Source organism: Scylla paramamosain, chromosome 9 (genome assembly GCF_035594125.1).
Source record: "Scylla paramamosain isolate STU-SP2022 chromosome 9, ASM3559412v1, whole genome shotgun sequence".
Classification (NCBI taxonomy): domain Eukaryota; kingdom Metazoa; phylum Arthropoda; class Malacostraca; order Decapoda; family Portunidae; genus Scylla; species Scylla paramamosain.
Window position 1 is genome coordinate 27,715,248 of NC_087159.1, and position 14,753 is coordinate 27,730,000.

The 14,753-nt window shown below is 39.1% G+C and overlaps 1 protein-coding gene and 1 long non-coding RNA gene across 4 annotated transcripts in view; one reads left to right on the plus strand and one right to left on the minus strand.

Annotated features, from left to right (window-relative positions):
- Positions 1-7,739, plus strand: part of LOC135103813 (organic cation transporter protein-like) — a 34,926-nt gene extending 27,187 nt beyond the window's left edge. For 2 of the 3 annotated variants that reach the window (XM_064010609.1, XM_064010610.1), the window contains exons 7-12: positions 111-258; positions 696-761; positions 1,496-1,689; positions 2,480-2,559; positions 3,502-3,686; positions 4,826-7,739. In XM_064010609.1, coding sequence (XP_063866679.1) covers positions 111-258; positions 696-761; positions 1,496-1,689; positions 2,480-2,559; positions 3,502-3,686; positions 4,826-4,966 — 814 coding nt within the window. In that variant the 3' untranslated portion in view covers positions 4,967-7,739. The remainder of the gene's footprint in view (positions 1-110; positions 259-695; positions 762-1,495; positions 1,690-2,479; positions 2,560-3,501; positions 3,687-4,825) is intronic. The other variant, XR_010270208.1, reaches the window with a different exon arrangement.
- Positions 1-14,753, minus strand: part of LOC135103817 (uncharacterized) — a 29,979-nt gene that overhangs the window by 746 nt on the left and 14,480 nt on the right. Inside the window, exons 2-4 of the long non-coding RNA XR_010270209.1 lie at positions 10,396-10,471; positions 3,493-3,683; positions 2,441-2,553 (exon numbers count right to left, since the gene is read on the minus strand). This is a non-coding gene — a long non-coding RNA (uncharacterized LOC135103817). The remainder of the gene's footprint in view (positions 1-2,440; positions 2,554-3,492; positions 3,684-10,395; positions 10,472-14,753) is intronic.

The window sequence follows — 14,753 nt, forward strand, 5'->3', positions numbered from 1 at the left end:
TCCTTATCCACAGAGAGACAAAGTATTTTAGATGTGAAGAGAAAGAGAGAGTGAATCAGAATAGTCATCAGCACCAATAGCAGCACCAGTAACAAGGGTTTTGTTCTCAGGGTGCTGCCAGAGTCCCCACGATGGCTGATGATGCAGGGGAGGTTTGAGGAAGCTGTCAAGATTCTCAAGAACATTGCCAAGACTAATAGATCCTCAATGCCACCAAGGGAGGAGCTGGATGCCCTTCGTGAAAGCTTTGAGTTTGAGGTGAGGGAGGGAGAGGTGGTGGGAAATAATAAGGTTAGGGAACAATGGAAAAACTAGCTATTAGGGGCAAAAGAGGAAAAGGAAGAGAAAAAAATGCATACATACATATATACTAAGGCTGTTTATTCCAAAAAGAGGAGTAGCCAAAACAAGGCATATAACCTTAACATTCACACTGATTCACACCAGTCTTTCAGCCACTCAGCATCCAGCAAAGAAGAGAAAGTACTCCTGCCCTCACTCTATGGGGATCAGGGATCAGACATACAACTTGGATGGTTCTTTATTTTATATATATATATATATATATATATATATATATATATATATATATATATATATATATATATATATATATATATATATATATATATATATATATACGTACAATGCATTGTGCGTGTACTCTACTAATCTATTTCTTTTCATCTATCCAGCGCAAAAAAAGTGAGGAGATAGAGGAGAGCTTGTTAAAGAAATTCATTAACTTCTTCAGGAGCATAGTAAGTAAATGGGCAATTGTGGGAGGCTGTACACTGAAAACTCAGTTGCTGGCTTAGTGCTGGAAACTTTTCTTGACACTCTTTCAGTTCAACTAAGCTCCCTTTCTCCTTCCTTCCCTCAAGTGTAGATTTCAGCAAATCACAACTTCATTCTCTCTCCCTTTCCTTCCCTAAAATGTTGACTCTTAGATAAAAATTCAGTCTCCCTTTTCCTTTCCTCAAACATCACAACTTCCCTCAAATGTTTACTCTTACATGTCACAACTTTACTCATATCCCTTTCCTTTCTTCAATCGCTCCTTCCCTCCCTTTCCTTTCCTTAAATGTTGACTCTTGCAGCTCGCAAATAAGTGTACTAATAATCTAACAAGCTTGGATCTTTACTTATGAAAATTTTACAATGTACAGACTTGTTCATTCCATCTGGTGTTAAGATTAGGTGATGTGATTTAACAATGCCAATCACACCTTCACTCCCTCTCTCCTTTCCCTTCCCTCAAAATCAACTTTCACAGATCCCAACCTAACCTAAACTAACTTCCCCCTCTTCCTTCCCTATCCTTAAACACCCTCCCCTGCAGATCACAACCTAACATAACCTCCCCCCCTCTTCCTTCCCTCTCCTCAGACAACCTCCCCTGCAGATAACCTAACTTAACCTCCTTCATTGACTCCCCAGATCACAACCTACATTCTTCCTTTCCTTCCCTTCCCTCAAATGCTGTCTCCCACAGATCACCCTTCTAAGCACCCGGAACATAAGGCGCCGCTGTTTGATCATCTTCTTTGCCTGGTTCGTGGTGAGCATGGTGTACTACGGCCTCACCTTCAGCGGCGGCAACATCAATGCCTCGCCCTACCTCCTCGTCTTCCTCTCCGGCCTGGTGGAGATCCCCTCGTACTTCCTTGTCTGCTGGACTCTCAAGAAGTAAAGTGTTGGAGTGATTGGGTTGGGTTTGGTATATGGAGGGTGGGGGGAGTTTTTGTGTTTTTTTTTTTTTTAGGTTTTCTTTATTCTTCTCATTTTTTGTATTTTTCATTTGCTTTTTTTTTTCTGTTGAAGCTTGGGTTTTTCTTCAGAGTTTTCTTCATATGATTTTTGTGCATTTTCTTTGTGTTTTTCTTCTCTATATATTTTTTTTCGCTTTTTATTTTTCCCATATCTTTTTCTCATTGAAGTTTTGTTTTTTTGTATGAATTTTGTTTCTTAGCTCTATGTATTTTTCTTTGCTTTTTCTTTTTTCCATTGATGTCTCTTGACTTTTCTTGTGTTATATTATTTTCTAAGCTTCTCTCATAGGATTAATTTGTGCATTTGTCTCTTACCCTAAGTATTTTCCTTTCCCTCTTCTCTCTTCTATTCATTGATGTCTTCATTTTCTTAAGTAATATTTCTTTCCTTACCTCTTTCTCATATTTTCCTTTTTATCTCTATCCATTTTCCTTTCCCTCTTCTTGAAATCCATTGATACCTTAAATTTTCTTGTGTAATATTTCTTTCTTTACCACCTCTTTATTAAATCCACCTTTTCTATATTCTTATTACAGTTTCATTTACCTATGTCTTATTTAATAGTAATCTTTTTTCCTTTCTTTTTCTTAAATGTCCCTGCCCGTGTGATGTTTTTCTGCAATGTCACACAGTATTCCACCACAAGATAACCTCACAAGCCCCTCACCTTTTCTGTCCCTCCTCCTCACTCTATCCATCTTTACAGGTTCGGGAGACGATTGAATCTCTGTGTGCTGTTCACCATCTGTGGTACTGCTTGCCTCCTCATCCTTGCTGTGCCTAAGGGTGGGTACCAGAGCAAGATATTAGTGTTACTGTGTTAGGTGTCTTTAGGAATAAGGGAAGAAGGGTTTGTGCTTAAACTGTTGAGTGTTACTGTGTTAGTTAATCTGGATGAATAAGGAGAGAAGGAAGAAAGATTGTCATGTAGAAGTCACTGCAAAAATATCTCTTAAGTGTTTTTAATTAGCTATAACATTTAAAATCCCTCCCTTTCACTCTAAACTGCTTTAATATTCCTCTTCACACTTCTTTTCATTCATCTATCTCACCCCTGATAATTTTTATTAACATTATCCCTGCCTGGTGCAAGACCCCCTTTCCTCTATCCCTGCCTGGTGCAAGACCCCCTTTCCTCTTTCTTATCATTATTACTTGTTTCAAACCTCTATTTGAAATAGATTTTTACACTCATTCCTTGATGCCTTCACTCAGTCTCATCTGTCTATCCCCACTGCAATATTAATCCCTCTAATGCAATTTGTATTTTTCCCAGCTCCTTGAATTTCCTTAGTCACTCTGCCCCCAATCTACTTTGTCTATTATCACTACATCTCCAACTCGCCCTTCCTCACTCCCTCAAGTTGCATAATCTAATACCACTCCAGACCCTCCCATAAAACTCTTCTTACATCCTCCTCATTTCCTTGGCTTTGTTCCTCACCTATCATCACTACCTCCATCTTCTTCCTAGACCCTCCTCAGTCCCTCACCTATCTTATCAGCCCATTAACACTGCAAGATCTCCCATAACACTCTTCCTAGATTTTCCCCTGTCCCTCAACTCCTGCCCTTATCTGTCTATTACTACTACAAAACCTCCCATAACAGTTTTGCTAGATCTTTCTCTGTCCCTCGATTCAGTCCTCTTATTTACTGTATTACTACAAGATCTCCCATCCTCATTACCACTACTTCCCATAACACTCCCCACCCCACTATGCACAGAAATGGTGTGGTTGAACATGACGCTGGCCACAGTGGGGAAGTTCTTCAACTCAGCAGCCTTTGCTGTGTCGTACATCTACTCCGCCGAGCTTGTGCCAACAGGAGTGAGGAACATTGCAGTGGGCACGTCCTCCATGTGTGCCCGAATAGGTTCTGCCATAGCCCCCTTCATTGTCGATCTCCTGGTGAGAGAGAGTGTGTTGTTACTGGGATGTGCTTCTGGTGGGAAGAAAAGGTGTAATATTGGTGGGGGTTAAGGGGAGGAGGAATTAATTTAAACACCTTATTTATTCCAAGAACTACTAATACTTCTTAGTTTAATTAACATCACTCCTACCATTGATTAATTTTTTATATAGCATAATTTCTATGTCCATCATTCATCTATTTGTCGAGTATTTTTTTATAATATATATATATATATATATATATATATATATATATATATATATATATATATATATATATATATATATATATATATATATATATATATATATATATATATATATATATATATATATATATATATATATATATATATATATATATATATATATATGTATGTATATATTCATACTTTTTAGGATGGGAACTGGAGAGCAACTGTGGTTCATAAACATACTGTGGGGGACACAGTGCCGAGAAAGAGACGCATGCACGGACATGCACATGTTGGTGTTTGTCTGTGTCAGGCTTGGGTACTCAAAGTAGTTAAGAGTACAACTAATAAAATACAGTGTGTAGAGCAGTGTTTGATGTATAGGTGAAGGTAAGGTCAGGGTGACAGACTTTTGTCCTTGGGCAGCCAAGTGACACAGGAGATGCAGCTGCTGCAATTCCCACTCCTGGTGTTACTCTGTCAGCACCTTGGTGTAAATATAGGCAGTGAGAAACAAGTGTCAAATGGTGTTTGGACTGGCAGGCTGCTTCATTTGAAACACTAAGTAATCCAACGTTGTTAGGCATCGAGTGAGATTCATCCAAAACTCCCCACCCTAAAGTCTAACTTTCAGTTAAATTTCCCTTTAGTTGTTGCCAGCCTATGTGGGAGAGGTGATGATGACTGGTAAACAGGTCTTGTGATCCATCTATGGTAGATCACAAGACCTATTAACCTGTTATTTGTATTTAAGTTTCACTATTTGTATTATATAGACAGTATGATAACACACACACACTTAGCAGTTAAAACAATAAGGGTTATTATCCTTCCTTTCCTTTCTTTTTCTTTCTTCTTCCTCCTCCCTTTCTTGTTCTCTTTTTCCTCATTGTTTTCCCTTTCTCCCAAACACACCTCGACTCCTCATTCTTACCACCACAGGGAGACCTCCACTATGCCGTGCCCTCCACTGTGTTTGGCCTGCTCTCTGTGGCTGCTGGCCTGCTGGCTCTGCTGCTCCCAGAGACAGACAAGATGCACCTCCCAGAGACAGTGGAAGAAGTGGAGGCCCTGCCGAGATAGTTTGGCTGGGTGGTGGTGGAATAATTTTCATCCCCCTTCACCACACTACACCTGCTGTTACTTCCTCACCATGCACACACCTGCCCAGGAAGCTGTGTCTAACTCACTGTCCTGTTTCTTTGTAGCATGGGACAAAGCACAATGTACACAAGTGTGTTGTGCTTGCCTGAAGACTGTTTTGTAAGGACAAAGGCAATTTTTTTAGGTTCTCATTAGAGTTTTTCCCACTGATGATGCAGAGGTGTATAAACTATTATTACTAGAACCATGAAATTCCCTTGAAAAGAAAACTCCTGCTGCAGTCTATTAAAAGTACTCCAGATAAGATCCACAAGCATTTGAGGACACAATTCATGTTGGTCTGTTTGTAGGAATGTTTGTCTCAGCTAGTGGTACTTTTATTTCACATAAGCCTGTTTTCTCCAGTGGATGCCGACCAGATGGCAGTGTTCCATAATTCACAACACAGAACATTTTTGTAATAACAATTATCAAGTTTGTGAGAACTGAAAATTTCTTGTACATTAAAGGCATCTTAAATTGCTTCTTACTTTTTAGACAAGAATTCTCTAATCTTTCTTCAGCCGACTGATGGTCTTGACACATCCTTATATATAGACACCTATTGGGGAAAAAGGCTGCTTATGTGAAGAATGTATTCATACCTAACTGTGCTGTTAATCAGAATTGTTACAACAACCACTAGTTATAATGATGCATTTCATTTCACATTACTTGTGTTCGATGTTGAAATCGACACTGAAATTTTGTGAGAAATGAGAAAATGAGTTGTATTTTGTGACAACTGATAAGATCATTAGTAAGTGTGAATCTGTATTACAGTGAATGTGGTGTTGAAACAGTTGGCCACAGATAAATGACTGATTTCATAAGGGTAGTGTTTGTCTAATCAAGAATGCATACAGGTACAAGTACTGTATAGCATCTCTGACAATGATTTCATAAGGGTAGTGTTTGTCTAATCAAGAATGCATACAGGTACAAGTACTGTATAGCATCTCTGACAAAAGGAAAAATTGTATGCTGAATTCAGAAAGAAATTTTAAGCTTTACCTCAAGATATCACAAAGCATACTTGGACTTGAAATACAATTACATTGTAACAGACTGGAATGGTGTGAAAAATTATCCAAGACAACACCAGCCTAGGTATTGCAGTGGCAGGGCAGACACAGCTCACCAGAATCTGCTAAGTCTTGATAATCTTGGACCAATTGGTAACATGTCAAACTTTTATGTTTAGTGTGAGTGAGAGGCCAGAAGTCTGATCCCCAGCCATTCCCTCTCATGGCTGTCCTCCAGATCGATTCTTCAGCATTTATAATTATCAACCATGAACACATTTATGACTATTCTCAGATGTTTTAGTGTCTTCTTACTACTGACAGGTTGAAAGCTACTAGAGTTTTCAAGGGCATTTGCATGATTCTAGTGATAACAGATTCTACATTGTCAATTGGAAAAAGAAACAACCCTACTAGTAATCTCTGTGGCCTTTGCAAAGATGATGAGAGAGCAAAGAGCTAAGAATACAAGCTTCAGTACAAACTGTGAACAACAATAACATCCCCTATCTGGCTGAGGTACCTGGACAGGGATGCACGGTGAGGGTAACACAGTGCAAAGGGACTTGTATCCTTATCATTGGCAAGCAATAATGAAGAAATGTTACATCTACTGTGCTCTTAAGGTAGTGAAGAAACCAGGAAAAGGTATCAAAAATAACTTCAACTAAAACTATCATTTCCATTACACTAATGTGCTCTTAAGATAGTGGGAAAGTGAAAGAGGTTCTATCAGATACTCCCACTATAAATACCACAACCACCATCACCACAGCTGTGTTGCATCTACCTCTGCACTGCCACCACCATATCAAGTCCAAACCAGACCCTCCCAACAACAAGGTGCCAAGACTTCTTGCTTTCAAAGCTGCCAGTGAGCTTAGAAACATTGGTCTATTCCTCAGTGTACCTGAAAGAAAATAGAGAAAGTTTGTAATAATAATATAGTAATAATAATAGTCACTAGAGAAATATGGCAGTGATGGATGATAAAACATGAAATAAGAAACAAAACTGCAGCATACTAAAGTAAACCGGTGAGGAAATGTGGTAAAATGCTGAGAGATAATACACTGAAGAAAAAGAAATAAATATGGTAAATTGATGGAAAAAAAGTCTAACATACTAAGAGAGACAGGTAGACAAACAGATGAATTATAAATAAAGAGAAACATGGTAAAATTATGGGAGATGATGCACAAAAGAAATAGAAAATGTACAGAAGATTAAGGCAAAGTGGTGAAAAAAAAATGTTACCTACATTATTAAAACAATGCATGACAGAAGAGAAAGGAAGGAATATAACCAAATTCTTATCTGCAGCAAAACATCATGTGTTTTGTTGAGATTTGCCAGAAGTTTAAAAGATTAAGAATTACAACATTGATTTAAAGAAATATGAAAAAGGTAAGAAAATTGTGGGTGAATTCATTCAGACTTACAAAAAAGGAAGAAAAGGTAATGGTTCTCTTACTTCAAACAAAGAAAATAGGAAAAAATATTGATCCCTGCACAACAATATCCTCAGGTAAAAAGGAGAAACACAAGACAGGCAAGCAGAGGCAAGGAATGAACAGAGAAGTGAAGACACTGAAATATACAGCCCCCTGGAGCAACAATTTTATTATACCTGTGTTTTGTGATGTTTTGTTTCATACGACTGAAATAAATTAAGATTTGTAATTTTAGCTAGATTTTTTTTTCTTTCAATTCCAAGTGTAGAAAAATTAATACATTAAATTGAAAAATATATTCCATGCCCAAGTTAAAAAAGTGAAATCGTGATAAAAAAAAAGTAGCTGAAAAGATAAGAAAACATTAATATCTTCTATCTAGTAATAATGCCATTGTAATTGATTAACACCTCAAAAATAATGCCTATAAATGAAAGAATAAGAAAAACTTTTAAGAATAGGAGTTAAAAATTTTAAAGAATATAACAATGTGTGTGCGTGTGTGTGTAAGTTTCTAACCACTCCCTGAATGAAAAGTGAAAACAACAGTAAAACAAAAGTAAATAATAATAAAAAGCTGACCACCACGACTCAGTGAAACCAGCTTCTTTCCCTCCCCCCCCACACCCCACACAGACACAGACACACCCTGAGTCCTCTATACATAAGAAAGAAAGGTGAAAGTGTATTCTAGCACAGGGATGCTCTCGCTCTCTCTCTCTCTCTCTCTCTCTCTCTCTCTCTCTCTCTCTCTCTCTCTGTACAATTGCTTTTTGAGAACACAAACCATAGAAATCTGAGGACTTTTTTTTTTTTTATTTAATCTTACATTATTTTCGCTATTCAATTTAACCACACCTCAAAATTACTTTACTAACAGTTGCAATGACTACAATACAAGGCAAATTGTATTAAAGGCAACAGATTTTTAAAGAGCATTCCTTAATGTTTTTGTTCAATATTTTTTTTCTTTACAATCCGGCAAATTACAAAAAGGTTTAATATTCTTACTTTCCATTGTGTGTAACTTATGTATATTTTCAATGCAAATTATGTAAAAGAGAAAATACTAACACGGTATTTCTCAAGCCTAACGCGGCCAGAAAATCGCCACCTGACGCTTGTGGTGGGTGGGCACACGAGTGGAGGCTGGAGTCTGTGGCGGGCAGGTGGAGGACGGCAAGGCGAAGCGGTCCACCTTCCTCCTCCTCCTATTTCTACTACTACTATTTCTACTACTACTACTACTGCTACTACTACTACTAATGATTCACATGTTATTGTCCTAAAGCTACTTTCTCAACACTTTCCTCCTTTCCTTTTACTTTCCCTTGTTTTACCACACTCCAACACGCGCACACTCAAACCTAACTTCATATTAATAAAAAATCTGAATTACACTCTTAATTCAGGCTCCACGTGGCTTAAGAGGTAAATATACTGACATTGTATATATAGCTTTAAGTAGCACCGCCATTTATGCACGGTTTAAATGTACAGTCACGTTATCTCTCTCTCTCTCTCTCTCTCTCTCTCTCTCTCTCTCTCTCTCTCTCTCTGAAAACAACGCACGTCTCCTCCCCTCACTTTTACAGCAACGTACGTTTTTTTCATTGATTTATTCGGAAGGCGATACAGTTTACTTGTTTTTACTTTTTTTACTTCCTTCTCTTCCCTTCACTTTTTCTCCTCTTTCACTTTTTTCTCTGCTCTTCTTCTATTCACTTTTCCTCTTCTTCCCTTCACTTTTCTCCATTTTTCTCTTCTTCTCTTTAATTTTTCACTTTTTTTTTGCTTTTCTTTTCCTTTTTTCTCCACTTTTTATCTTTTTTTTTTCTTGCTCTCCACTTTTTTCCTTCCTTTCATCTTTTATTTTTCTTCCTTATGCAATCACTCAAGTATTAAAGATGACGGACATTTCTCTTATCTTCAACCACCACCACATTTTACCTTGATAACATTTTACTATCACCATCATCATCATCATCATCATCATCATCATCATCATCACTGACTACTTTCACCGTAAACCTAAAACTACTACTACTATTCGCACTAACATTATATAACCACAGTCATGACTATCACCACCACTATCACCATCACTACTATCATCACGCCTCCAGACTTCCCTACACTCCCTTCACCTTGTCCAAAGAAGAAGAAGGAAAAAAAAAAAGAGGAGGAGGAGGAGAATAAGACGAACAAGAACAAGAACCACGAAATACATCATACCACCACCACCACTACCAACAACAGGGAAGTTTTATATATTTATACTTACTAATCGTGAATAACTTAACAATTTTTCGTTTTTCCACGTAACAAATAAAGAACATTTTCACTCGCTACAAACTGCATTAATGACGATAACGATGATGGCGATGACAATGATGATGATAATAATGAGGCATATACATTCTATATAATAAATAGTTAGTTGCCTTAGAATAATTGTTAGCTCTCTCTCTCTCTCTCTCTCTCTCTCTCTCTCTCTCTCTCCTAATCATTCCTTCCCACCACCTCCCTCCCTGTCCCTCCCAACTAAGGATTCCTAGCTCTCGACCCACCGCCTCACCTCCCTACTCACCTCCACCCTGCCAGCCACCAAGACACTTCGCCAAAACGAACACACCTCTATCAACTAAACCTTCTGTCTCAATCCTTCCCACTTTCCTCAGACACTCACCACCTCCATCGTCCTTTCTCTACCTCACACATTCCCGGAGAGAGGCAAATAAATCATGAATTAATATCACAAAGCTTCATCACATAGCTAATTTCTATTCCGGCATCTCTCCTTCCTTCTCCTCCCCCTCTCTCCTAGCTCAGCCCAGCCACTGTCAATAGCCTACTAGGACCGTTATTAGAGCAGCTTACGTATCCTTACCTTGATTCTCCTGATGGTGTCCTAGCTGTTCTTGACTCACGCGCAGTCGTCCTAACGTCAGCAGAAGTGGGAGGATCTGCAGGGGTAAAAGAGGATTCAAGGTTTTCAAAGGATTTGATTCACGTAAACGAATCAGTGAACCGTTTCATTTGGCTTCATTCTCCTGTGACAGATTCGAGTTCTTATACAAAGAATGTTTTCAAAGGCCACAGATATCATTGGTTGGGCTATGAGTGTTTTCTCTTTTTTTCACTGATGAAGCGGAATGCTTGTTTAACTATCACTGTGATCATAGAAAACATCCCTGAAAACCGCAACAACTTCCACTATTAGTGCTTCTTATGAGTAGACAAGAGAAGACACTGAACATTTGAGGTTTGAATCAGTAAAATAGTTGAAAGAGAGAGAGAGAGAGAGAGAGAGAGAGAGAGAGAGAGAGAGAGAGAGAGAGAGAGAGAGAGAGAGAGAGTCCGCAAAAAGCAAGATTAACTAACAAGTGCTTATCAATCCCGATCTCCACCGTTCGGGAGTAGCTACGCTCCTCCAAGGTAACCATATCCTTTGCAGGCTGCCCCAAGGCACCACGGGCAGCTGCTGCAGGCAAACCCCGCATCAGCCACAGTGATGACAAATGACAAACAACCACCAAGACAGTCGGATGTAAGTTTCCACATTTTTTCTCTATCTTTATCATGCCGCTTACCATGTGGAAGAGAAGAGAAGGAGGAGGAGGAGGAGGAGGAGGAGGTGGTGGAGGAGGTGGAGGTGGTGCACAACAGCTGTTACCTTACCCCCCCTCCCCCTCCTCCTCCTCTCCTCCTCCTCCTTTTCTATTCCATTGCTCTCCAGAAGATGCGACGACCTCTCTCTCTCTCTCTCTCTCTCTCTCTCTCTCTCTCTCTCTCTCTCTCTGAAAACCAGGCAGGAAAATATATACCTTTGTTTATGAATTATTATTATTATTATTATTATCATTATTATTAACATTATTATCATTATTACATAACAACAACAACAACAACAACAAAATTACCACTACTACTACTAATAGTACTACTACTACTAGTATCACTATTTCACTAATTACACTAACTGCTGAAGCCAAGATAGATAATTACTTTAATAAGGGAAGTTACACACTGACACGTTACATAAAAATGATTCATAGCTACAGATTACATACACTATATCCGCTTCCTCCTCCTCCTTATCCTCCTCCTCTTTCTCCTCCTCTTCCTCCCCCTTTTCCACTTCTTCCTTTTTTTTTTTTTCTCCTCCTCCCTTCACCATATGGCAATCCTCGGGTGGCTTTCCTCCTCCTCCTCCTCCTCCTCCTCCTCCTCCTCCTCCTACCCCTCCTCCTCTTCCTCCTCCACTTCCTTCGCTTTTACTTTCTGTATGTTGTATTTTTTTTTTTTTCATCAAAATTTATTGTTGTTGTTGTTGTTGGTGGTGTTGTCGTTGTTGTTTGAATGATGATGCCACGAAGGAACACAAAGGAAGACAAAAGAAGCACACACAGGAAGAGGAGGAGGAGGAAGCAGCAGGGAGGAGGAGGAGGAGGAGGAGGAGGAGGAAGACAACGGTACAGGAATGAGGCAATGGATTGTACTTCCTTCCTAAATATTCCTCATTATATTATTAACAGTTATTGCGGTGCACTGTTGCTTTTGTTACTACTACTACTAATACTATTACCACTACTACTATTACTACCACTACCACCATCACTACTACTACTACTACTGCTACTACAACTACTAAGACTGCTGCTTCTACCACTACCATCATCACTACTACTACTACTGCTACTACTACTATTTATGAACCAGTTTCCCCAGGCACACCACTATCATTGCCACTACTTCACCTCCTTTCCACTACCACCAAAATCACAATCACCATTAGCACCCCCCCCCCTCCCTCCCCTCTTATCACTGACACTCAAGCACACCTCCTTGGCTGTCACGTTATAAATCACCATAATGACCCGTGACACACACACACACACACACACACACACACACACACACCATTGAATGTACCGTTCACTAAAGAAAATAAACAAAACACAATAAACAAAATAATAAGCATTAAAGAATAAGATAAAACCACGGAGGGAGAGAGAGAGAGAGAGAGAGAGAGAGAGAGAGAGAGAGAGAGAGAGAGAGAGAGAGAGAGAGAGAGAGAGAGAGAGCTGAGAGAGAGACTAAGAATTGACTATTTTTTCCTCTTATTATTATAATCATCAAATTCTTGTGATTTTTTTTTGTAACATTCTCTATGAAATTACAGGAGGGGGAGGTGGAGGAGGAGGAGGAGGAGGAGGAAGAGGAACAACAACAACAACAACAACAACAACAACAACAACAACAACAACAAAACAACAACAACAACAAAATAGAAAGAAGAAGAAGAAGAAGAAGAAGAAGAAGAAGAAAAAAAGAAGGAGGAGGAGGAGGAGGAGGAGGAGGAGGAGGAGGTGTGCTGTGACGTCACGCCTTACCCTACATCCACCACGAGACGAGAGAGGGTCAGACCGTCAGACTTGCAAGAAAGTAGTGACAGTCAGTGCCGTGGGAGTCACCAAAGGGGGAGGACGTGTGCCGGTGTGCTCTCGTGTCTTGCCTTCCCTTCATCCCTCCCCTCTGTTCCCCTTTGACCCGTTCACTTCATCTTGGCGGAAGAGAAGTAATGCCACCCCTCCCTCAGCCTCCCCCACGCCCCTGGATGTGACGCCTTGGACTGACTGACTGACCGACTGACTTACTGACTGACGCAGCTCACCTCAAGGCCGTAAGTGGAGGAAAATATTGACCACATCCTCCTTTCCTTCTTTCCCTCTCTTGTTTTCCCTTCTCTTCCCCTTATTCATCTCAATCTGCCTCCCTTCTCTCTTTCATTTTTCTCCCCAGTATGTGTGTATTTTTTTCTTTTGTTTTTATCCCCGATCTTCTTGTGTGTTTTTGTCTTCCTTCATCTCCTCCCTTTTTTCTTCCCTTCTCTTTACTTTGTACAGTTTTATCTATTTTTTGTATCCATGTCTTCTTATGTGTCTTTATCTTCTTTCATCTTCCCCTTTCCTTCTTTCCTTCTCTTCCACTCCTACATTTTTTTTTATTTTGTCTTCCTCCATCTTTCCTACTTTCCTTTTCTTCTCCTCGTTCATTTTTGTCTCTCTCCTTTCATTTTTTTTTTCCCTCTCAAACAAATGTTATCTTCCCTTCATTTTTCCCTGGTTTCCCCTCGTGCGTCTTTATCCTCCTTCCTTTATCCCTTCTTTTCCTTCTTTTCTCTCATACATTTTGATCTTCCTCCCTTCATCTTCTCATATTTCTTCCTTTCCTCTTTTACAATTATATTTTTCTCCCTTCATATATTCCTTCTCCTCTTTCCTTTCTTATCCCTACTCCATCTAAACCTTCCTCTTTCGTTCTTTCCTTCAGTCTCGGCGCCCCTTCACCTTCCCCTCACCTCTCCAGTAACTTAACCCTCTGATCGCCAAAGATTGACTTGTTACTTCATTTTCAGCAATCCTTCACGATAATGATGAAGGGGAAAAAGTAAACAAAGAATAGTACAGACAGTATAGAAATTGAAATGATTGAATTCCTCTGTTGTTATTGGTGTTCTACAAAATTACACTACTACTACTACTACTACTACTACTATTACTACTTCTACTACACACGGTATTAAATGTACACTAAACAAAATAAACAATAAAAAAAGGGCAGTAAACAAAATTAACAGACCTAAATAGAACAAAATAATAAAACCACCATATTTGATTACTGGTGCTAAGAAATCAAATGGAGAGTGCATGTAATTTCATTTCATCAACGCGTCCAATGAATAAAAAGAGAAAGAAAAAAAAAAAGCTTGATCCGAAAAGACGAACGGACTGTTGAGTGACTGAGTGTGTGAAAGCCTGACTAAATACGTCTCAAGAAATACTCACATCGCATCTCTGAAAAGACAAGATATCATACAGCGTTAACTCTTCTGTAAATCACGTTGCACTATATTGAAACCTGGACTTAAACTTGTCTTAGAGGGTTGCAAGCAGTTTTCAGATCACTTTCAACCAAAACAAGAGAACAAGAGAAGGGAAGATAAGACAGGAGGAGATATAAAAGGAAAAATAAAGGAAATTAAAGAAGAGAGGAGAGGTGGGAAAAGGAAAAGAAAGAAAATTAAAGAAGGGGACAGAGGAGAGGAAATAAAAGAATAAAAAAGAAAGGAAAGAAGAGGAGAGAGGAGAGAAGGGAAAGGGATAAAGAAAGAAAATGAAACAAAAGGAGAGGAGAGGAGGGGAAAAAAGGAAATGAAAAAAGAGGAAGGAAAAGGAAATGAAA